This window comes from Oryzias melastigma, linkage group LG10 (assembly GCF_002922805.2).
Source record: "Oryzias melastigma strain HK-1 linkage group LG10, ASM292280v2, whole genome shotgun sequence".
Taxonomy (NCBI): Eukaryota; Metazoa; Chordata; class Actinopteri; order Beloniformes; family Adrianichthyidae; genus Oryzias; species Oryzias melastigma.
In genome coordinates this window covers 16,696,889-16,706,288 of record NC_050521.1, presented here as the reverse complement: position 1 = coordinate 16,706,288, position 9,400 = coordinate 16,696,889, and the positions used below count along the sequence as shown (strand labels likewise).

The following is a 9,400-nucleotide window of genomic DNA, read 5'->3' as shown; positions in this document are numbered from 1 at the left end:
TGCAGTATTCGTATCGCAAGAGGAAGCGGGCGTTCGCAGTGAAAGCAAGTGTTCTTACAAGTGCAGGGAAGGGAGGAGTCCGGAGCCGCCGGCGCCTCGGTCTGACAGTATCTCCGGTTTCGGGTTTGGGTCGGAACGTCTTTTCTTATCAGGTCTGCATAGCTTGTCTGTTTCATAACCTCAACATGTTATTGTTTAAACACAAGGTTTTAACATGAATGTGATACTTAAAGAGATATTCAGATAGTTTAACAGAAGTATATATTGACTGGTGAAAGTTAGTGAGCTGCCAGGAATATATATATATATATATATATATATATTATTAGATTAATATTTCAAGTTACAGCGAAGTGCTCACTTATATATTTAAATATGTCATAGGTTGTTTTTAATGTGTGTCCCAACAACAGAGAAGAGCATCAATATAATATACACTGCTTTCAAGCTCAGGTTTTTAAAGAAGATATGGTCTTATTCACACTTTTTTTTTTAAGTTCCAATAAAAGCCAAAAACAGTTTCTGGACGATTTGGATTTCCCAAACGTTGTCTGCTTTTGTGTCTCCTGATGTTTTGTGTGTTGGGGAAATATTTTAGTTAGTAGGATGTGTAAAGTTTGAGGGGTAAGCTGCCGCCGCTGCCATTCATTGATTGGCTCAGACAATGGATCCTTTTTTTTTTGTTTTGTTTTTTTTTGTTTTTTTGTTCGTGTTTGTAACAGTCAAAAGAAAAAATACCTTCATCACCTGTAAAAGGGTTACTTTCACATTCAGTCTATCCAAGACTCTGCTGCTGCTGTTCCTTTATACAGGCTTATAGAAATATACATATATATATAAATAAAATGTTGGTACTCCTCTGATAATAAAATAAAAAAACTCATTAATCACTAAAATAACTTGACAAAATGATTAAAAATATAGCAATAAAAATTGCTTTTGAATTTTTGCTGGTTACTTTAGTGAACATTGTGGGTGTTTTTGCATTACCAGAGGAGTATGAATACATCTTACAAACGTATATATGTGTGTATACTACATATAATGTCAAAGTTGCCTCTTCTTGCTCTAAAATGTCTTCTGTTTACTTTCTTTGACATTTCTGAAGAGGAACCTGAATATGCAATAGAAAAGACAGACAAACAATCATCATGATGCAGCGTAGTGCTCTACTGCTCTTTTCTTTTTTTTATTTTATTTCATAATAAACACAAAATAAGCTACTCACAGGAGATACATTTAAGTGTTATCTCTTTGGTGAGATTTTTACGATGTTCAGGATAGTAGTCACCAGTTGACCCGGACTGCTCCCACACAGCCTCACGTTGATCTCTGACTACACGGCGACCAAAGCTAACAGACTCATTTTAACTCCGCCTTTTTAAGAAAATAAAAAAGAAAAGGAGGTGCGGGCTCTAAGGTTACAAATGTACAGTTTTTTTTTTTTTTTTAATCAAACACTTTTTTAACACATCAAAGCTTTGGTCAAGTCATGTAATACTGTGAATAGAATAGAACCCTGTTTTTATCATACACAAACTGTTTGTGAAAGTAATCAACCAGCTTGAATCAAAAAAGAAAAAAAACTTTTGCACTACCCAAATATTGTTTGAAAATCTATTTTGTATAAAACATATGCAGACTTTAAGAAAAACAAAGGGCGGATCATGTTTCACTGGTGTATGTATGCTTTCTCTATAAAGCGCTTTTTTTGTTTCTTTGTTTTTGTTTTTTGTGTTTTTTTCTTGCTAAAACAAGTTGGATCTGTACATATAATCCATTGTAAAGAAACTGCGGTGTATTTGTCTCCAGATAAGTTTTACAGTACCCCCCCCCTGTATTTTTCTCCTCTATAGTGTGACTCTCGTTGATCTTTTGCGTCATTGATTAAAGTTTGAACTGTATGTGTTTTTGTGTGGTACTTTTTCGGCATAAGGAACTGTAAACTGGTGTTTTTTCTTAATACTAACTCGTGAATCTGAACGGTGGACATGGTAAGCTCATTGTAAGCCACTTCTCCATCTTTGCAGCACTTGTTCATCAAATAAAAAACTTTTTTTTTCCATTCTGACGCTGTTGTCGTGAAATTGACCATAAAACTGGACGATAATCCAATAGATTCTGCAGTATTATGCTCATCATCATATCATTTTTAAAAATTAAAGAAAAGGTGTTATTAGTGCAGTAAATATTAATTGACTTCCCAAGTCTCTAAATGTTCTTTCTAGAAGACAGTAAGGAGCCTTTTCTCATGAGCGCCGCTGTAAACATCTGCTGTTGACATCTGGTTTCAACACCATCTTTCATCTCGTCTCCATCACTGCTGGAAAAGCATTCGCCCAGTTTAATTAAAAGATCATTATCACTTAGTTCCTCTCATCCTCACTGAGAAGCAAAGAAGACTATGTGCTTCATTGGTTCTCAAATGGGGTCATTAGATTATTTTTAAAAAATCATAATTTGCTATTAATACACATTTCATATTTCTACTGTCTAATGCTATTTAAAATGCTATATAAAATGTAAGCATGGCACTTTTGTATGTGTTTTGAAACCATGTAAGAGCTGCAGATGTTTCTTTTTGTCATTTAAGTTTGCCATTTTTCTCTAAAACGTAGTAAATAAATACTAATAAATGCTATCTTTGTATTGTACAGGGGTCTCCAACCCCATGAGTCACCTTTATCTCTCTGTTGTGGCTCTATTTGAATAAGGTTCAGTTCTTTAGAAAACCTGCAACATTTTGAACACATTACACTCCCACCACCATGCTTCACAATAGTGATGGTATTTTGTTTGTTGACAATGTAGATTTTCCATTAAACACAAGTCAAATAGAGTATTATATATATATATATATATATATATATATATATATATATGCTTGGACCTCTGCAGTGATGGCTTTTTTTAACCCCATCAATTAAGAAAAAATGATTTTTACAGTTACAAAATAACAGAAACAAAAATGACAACCAGTTTAAAAGCTGTGTATCTATTTTTTAATTAGAATTATCTATATTTCCCTAAAATTTGATCAATACTATCTTTGTGTAGTTCAGGAGTCTGCAAAATGACTCTTCAGAGCCATATGCATCCCCTCTATACCCTCTATTGGCTGCTTGACTTTGTAAAAAAAAAAAAAAAACTCTTGATTTGAAGAAATATCAAATTATTTAAGTTTAACGGTTATTCTGTTACACTTCAGTGTCTGGTTGTAATTCAGATGCTAAGTTTTTATCCATAATTGCATTTACATGTTTATATTTAAGCAGTTTTATTCCACACCAATATTGTCATGTATACTTTTGGTAGTAAATTAAGTAAAAAGAATGAAGATGCATCAAAGTCTCAATGATGGTAAATTTAATTTTATTTGATTTTCTTACATTTCTTATTCAAGTCAATCTCGAAGTTCTTGTTTGACAGAGTGTACTTTATTTTGAAAGGAACTTGAACGCCCTGCTGTCAAAAGTTAAAAAAAGTTAAGTTTGTTGTTAATAAAAAATATGACTTTTACAGTTGTATTTTTGTAAATATTTAAAAGCTACAAAGGAATAGCTTGATAGGAAGTATTTTTCTGGACCAAATTGATAATTATTATTTTTACAGTCTATAGATGTTCCAGACCCCTGGAATGTGTTTGGCTGTAAAAATAAAATAAAAACTTGTATTTGACGAGAAACATCCGGTTATTTAAGAAAATAAAAGACAAGTAATCGAGAGGAAAAGGTGTTTTATTAATCTGATGGAATATGATGTTGTCGCGGGAGCGCGCTTCAGTATCAGTGCTCGTTCCCGTTCGGAGCAGGCCCCCCTCCTCCCCTCGGTGAAACCCCCGCACGCTGTGTCACGTAGCCGACTTTTCCTCAGCAGCATGGCGGATGCGGAGGCTGCGGAGATGACCGCAGTGCGGGGTCAGTCCCCGGGCGGCGGCCCGCCTCTGCTGGACTACCGGCGGCTGACCCGGCTCTACTGCCGGAACGGCGGACATCACCTGCAGATCCCGCCTGACGGGACGGTGCGGGGCGAGCGGGATGAGCGGGACGCTCACAGTAAGACCGCAGGCCGCAGCATGACGCAGTCACTTCCGCAGGTGTGTCGGGCTGACTGGATCCGCAGAGGTTTGAACGCCGCGCGGGGGACAAACCCACGAACAGCCAAGTGTGGAAGTTTGTTTCTATCATTCTGGGGAACAAAAAAGTTTATCACAAAGTGACTCCAATAATAATGAAAATCCTCTTTAAATTATTAATAAACTGGCTACGAAATTGCAAAAGTACTCTGTCTCTTTGGGAATTTCCTAAAAAAATGAATTTTCCCAAAGGATTTATTCCCAAAACACATTTAACTTTTATTATGTCATATATGTTGACCATATTTAATCAGATTTAGTAGTTTTTCCCTAAACAAGTCTGTTCTTTAGAAAACCTAAATCTTAAATACATGCCACTCCCTCCACCGTGCTTCACAATGGCCTTTTGTTGAAGTTGTGTAGATTTTACCTTCACTATCTGTCAAAACAAGTCATATTCTTTTACCCCATTAATACATAAAAAAACAGATATTGAAGGATGACAAAAAATTGTGATTTACATAAAGGAGTTCCATTAAAAAAAGACTAAAATCAGATTTTATTTCTAACGCTTTTTAAATATCATGTCAGAAAATGGTTTTCTAAAACCTTTCAGTCAGAACAGTGTGATTTGTTTGCTGTAAATACATTAATCCAGATCATTTCACCTAAATTACATTTCTAAAAATATTTTTACTGATCATACTATAAGAATATTATTACTCTTAAAGTTTTTTTTAATCTATATATTTTTTTATTTAACATTTCTTTTACATAATTTATCTTCTTGGATCCAACTGTGATAATTTTATATAAAAAAAAGAAAATAAAGAAGTTTAGATTTGGGGGAAAACAATGTAAACAAAGTTTCAGGCTAAACTGATCTCTGTGTAGAAATCTGATATTATAATCTGTGGGGTGTTTAAAACCAGTTTCTCCTCTCAGTCGTGTTAAAGCTGAAAGCTGTGGACAGAGGTGTCGTCATCATCCAAGGAACCGAATCCCAGCGATACCTGGCCATGAACGACGAAGGGCGTTTGTACAGTTCTGTGAGTATTCAAGCACATTTTCTTCAATCTAACTCAATAGTTTGCAAATCCACAGTTGGCAGCATTTTTGTGTTTTTTTTTTTTTCTTTCAGCCCACAGTAACTGATGAGTGTTACTTCCTGGAGAAGCTGGAGGAGAACTTCTACAACACGTACCGACCACAGAAGTATCAGGATAGCAACTGGTTTGTTGGTCTTAAAAAGAACGGGAAGCCTAAGCTGGGTCCCAGAACCCACATTGGACAGAAGGCGGTCTTCTTTATTCCCAGACAGCTAGAAGAAGATTAACCATTTTATAAAATGCTCAGCTGGGTTGGGAGAGATGGATCAAATCCTGAACTAGGTTCTGTTTAGCTAAAATAGATCTGCAGTTTAGATTAAAATGTATGAAGTCAAGGAATCTATAATAGAGATCAAAACTAACAAAATTGTGACTTTTTTTTATATTTATCAGTATAATTCTTTGTTCTTATGAAAAAAAGAACATATTGAAAAATGTAGAGATTAATAGAATCAATTTATTCTATATGAGATTATATTTTATGAACACTAATCATCAAAAGTAGCATCTATGTATCTTAAAGCCATAAATTAAAAAGGTTCAGTGTTTTCATGACCTTTACCATCAAATATATGACACTCAGATCATCAAACAGATTATAATTAATGTACCAAAGAAAATTTCAAAAAGATATAACTGATTAAATGAATATAGAAGTTTGCAAACTTGCTTGGTTACACAAAAATAATTTTGAGACTTTGCTCTTTCAGTCTTGTGATAAATTCTTTTAGCCACGCTGGAGGCCTTCCAGTTCTGTTTGGTATAAAAGACACTTCAGACGCTGGGCAAGAAAGTTAAAGGTAAATCGCTTAACAACATTTGATGGATGGCTTATTTAAGTGACCTTATGTTTGCACTGAAAAACTAAAGCATGCAATTTTGAGAAGAAGCCAAGAGAACAACACATCATCTTAGGACCCACAAAGTTTACTAAGATACTAGTCAGAGAAGATTAAATATGTTCAGTCTTAGTTTTATAGTGAAAAGGTGTCACATGAGGGCTTTACTTTGAAATTCCATGTTTTTTTTTTGTTTTGTTTTTTTACTTCAAAATTCCTGCCGACTCTAAAACCTCCATTTTTTTTAATTCAAAAGTGGACTTGTACCATTGTCCTAATATGCTTATGACTTGACTTTTCAAAATCTATAATTTCAGAAAATAAAATGAAGATGATCACACTACAACCATGCTGACGGTGTATGAAACACTCATTCTTTTGCAGGAAAATGTCAGCAGCTAATGAACCTTTTTTCCTTCTGTTTTTCTCCATTTGTTAATAACTTTCTTGCTTCTTTATTCAAATAGTTTTATTTTAAAATATTAAATGTGTTTGGTGATCTGAATCTGAGATAGAAATAGGAAAAAAATGTAGTACTGTAGCTGTAAATATCAGTTGTTGCCATGTTTGTTTTGTTAACCATTTTTTACAGCATTCATTACATGTTGTGGTGCTTTATTAACCCGTCAAGCAAAATTGAAAACTCAAAGTGTAGCATGTGTGATGTATTACCCCAGGACGGCACTGTGATCAATATCTCTGTAATAAACAACAGAAGACCAAAAGGCGCATTTAAATTTGACATTTATTCAACACTAAACATTTTATGTACAGTTTCATATCCATAAAATCCAACGGTGCTGCTCGACATCACATAGAAACAAGCAGAATTGATATGAAGTAAAGCTAAAGCAGAAGAAAATGCTGAGATTAAACAGTTTGGTGGGATTTCACTGTAATTTTATTCATTTTTACTTGATACCTGAATGAATTAATCATCGTCAGGAAAATTGCTACAATAAAATTTAAGATATTTTGATGTTAAGATCATTTAATCCAGCTAAGATATTTCCATTTTGATCTAAAAACTTTCATTGGAAATCTGAACCGTTCCTGGATTCGAGTGTGAAAATGAGAACCTGGTAACTCGTCTAAAAATGCATGGAAGATGTGTTTAAAGCATCTTTAAATTGTACTTTATTTTATGACAAATGTTGTTTTACTCTGGCATAAAGTTTAATCAAAAAGCTGCTTTTGTATTTCTCATTTGAAGTCCTATAAACAAAATCTATTACATGTAACTAAAACAAGGAAGAAAAAACACTGCCCTCTTGTGGCTCTAAGAGAAATGACACTACTCAGAGCCGAGGGAGGATTTCTCGGCAGCTTTCTTTGCCTCGTTGGTGTGCTTCGAATCTAAAAACAGCCGAGTAGCTGAACCAGTGCAGATTACAAAATGTGTTGCATGCTATGGCATTTCTACAGCGCTGCACTAATTTATATCTATGGCTTCAAGTGTCGCCAACATGAGACTCTTCCTAGTTATTAACCTCACGAGCAGAAGCATGCTACCACCCAATGATATAAGGCATTACTCATACGTTACATACAGATGTCAATACCAGGCAACATTTGCCACTAATGAGTACATGAAGGGGGAAGATTACAGTTAGCCATGTTTCAATAATAAAGGTGGAAAAGAGCAGATGTGATGTATAGATATCCTGATTTCTGTCATCGGTTCTGAATGATTTCTTTACATCTCTCTTTCGGGTCTGGACGCACCACATCCGGCATCTGTCATGGAGGGAAAATAAATTCCAAATTACAATTGGACAGTTAAAGCTTTATACAAAATTATGTATCCATAGTCTTGAGTCTGCACAGGGGTTGGCCTTAAATGTTTTGCACAAAAGCACAACTGAGGACTAAGAATAGAACTAATAAGAGGACGGTTACATAATAGACACTCGTCTATAATGAGGGGAATTCTTGTTCTGAATGGTTACAGCGATTTATTCATGTGGTCAGAGTAATGAGTGCAGCATCACGTGACCTTTGCTCACATGATCCCCATAGCCGATAAGAGAAACGTACCTCTAGTAGATGAAAAGTACCCTCGTTCTGGGAAGAGTGCCATAAGCAGGATCGACCAATTTACGCACTCTGGAGTAGTTCACAAAACCTCTGATGAACAGCATGAAGCCTAGAAGAAAGAAACGTGACCTTCAACAAGAGGAACTGCAGATCCAGTCAAGCTGAATGCTGGTACTGATGCTTCTCAAGCTACTGGTAGACCTAAACATCTGACATAGCCTCCTCATTTAGGAGGGCATTTTCTGAAGTGAAACAACAAACTCATTCCCTAAAATAAACACCAGGTTGCACAACAATTGTTTTTTTTTAATAGTTTAAAGAGCAAAATACTTTTACTACAGTATGAATATAATGTAAAAAATAACATCTCACTCACCAAGAGCCAGGAAGACCCACCACAACCAGTACTGCCCATCAAAGTAACCCGGGAAATAGGTGGAAAACTGCAGACAGACGACGTCAATCTACGTCAGCGAATGCAGCCAATGCACAGTTACCGCTAACTTTTTAGAGCGGTCTCTTACCCTGACGATAAGAACCCATTTGATGAGGGACAGACCAAAGCCTGAGATGGCTCCGTATCGACCAGCGGCGGATGTGGTCAAACAGAACGACAAAAAGAAGCCAATCCAGTTGAAGAGGAATGCCACTGGTGACAGAAAAACAGCCATTATTACAAGTTTAATGGGGAAAATAAACTACAGATACTACTATAAGTTTGTGTGCAGGAAGTGATTAAATCATTTGGATTCTACAGATTCTAATGTCTTCTAAATGTTCTGTCACTTCCGTTTTAAAACACTGAAAGTTGCCTTTTCAGCTAGTTTTCAGGAAGGAGAGACAGATCAGCACCCTGAGCTCTAAAGTTGTTGTTATGGTACTCCTCCATTTGTCACAGGCTGGATACATTTAAGATTAAAGAAATGGGAATGCTTTTCTATCTATAAACTAGTGCTGCTACAAACAATTATTTTAATAGTTGACTAATCACAGATTATTTTTTCAGATTAGTCGACTAATCAGGTCATGCGCAAACTGGATCTAAAGCACGGATCTTAACCATCATTAGCTTTAAACTAACTAACAACTAGACATATAGCATTAACTGTGATAATGCTAGCGTGAATGCTGTGAGCTGAATTTGGCCGCTGAAAATGCTAGTGCTGATAGCTGAAGATGCTGAAATTGATAGCTAAAAATGCTGAAGCTGATAGTCAGCTAAAATTAGCTAAACTCCAAAATAGACTAAAAAACTTGAGGAAAGCCTAAATTAGCCAAAACAGCTAGCATGTGGCTGAAATATTAACTAAACTCCAAATTAGCCTAAAAATCCTAAATTA

At 35.5% G+C, this 9,400-nt stretch overlaps 2 protein-coding genes across 2 annotated transcripts in view; one reads left to right on the top strand and one right to left on the bottom strand.

Moving 5' to 3' along the window:
* The first annotated feature begins 6 nt into the window (after window positions 1–6).
* On the top strand, window positions 7–6,748 carry fgf1a (fibroblast growth factor 1a). Its single transcript, XM_024284217.2, has 3 exons — window positions 7–4,055; window positions 5,021–5,124; window positions 5,217–6,748. Exons 1-3 carry the CDS (start codon window positions 3,749–3,751, stop codon window positions 5,409–5,411), a joined length of 606 nt encoding a protein of 201 aa, XP_024139985.2. The 5' UTR covers window positions 7–3,748; the 3' UTR covers window positions 5,412–6,748.
* Window position 6,749: 1 nt separating this feature from the next.
* The window catches only part of LOC112153802 (NEDD4 family-interacting protein 1-like), a 6,103-nt gene continuing 3,452 nt past the window's right edge, over window positions 6,750–9,400 (bottom strand). The window contains exons 5-8 of the mRNA XM_024284216.2: window positions 8,585–8,709; window positions 8,437–8,503; window positions 8,061–8,169; window positions 6,750–7,760 (exon numbers count right to left, since the gene is read on the bottom strand). Coding sequence (XP_024139984.1) covers window positions 8,063–8,169; window positions 8,437–8,503; window positions 8,585–8,709 — 299 coding nt within the window. The 3' untranslated portion in view covers window positions 6,750–7,760; window positions 8,061–8,062. The remainder of the gene's footprint in view (window positions 7,761–8,060; window positions 8,170–8,436; window positions 8,504–8,584; window positions 8,710–9,400) is intronic.

Coding starts and splice junctions, on each gene's coding strand:
- fgf1a (XM_024284217.2), top strand. CDS start 3,749: ATGGAATATGATGTTGTCGCGGGAGCGCGCTTCAGTATCAGTGCTCGT. Junction 4,056..5,020: donor GGATGAGCGGGACGCTCACA/GTAAGACCGCAG, acceptor TTCTCCTCTCAG/TCGTGTTAAAGCTGAAAGCT. Junction 5,125..5,216: donor AAGGGCGTTTGTACAGTTCT/GTGAGTATTCAA, acceptor TTTTTCTTTCAG/CCCACAGTAACTGATGAGTG.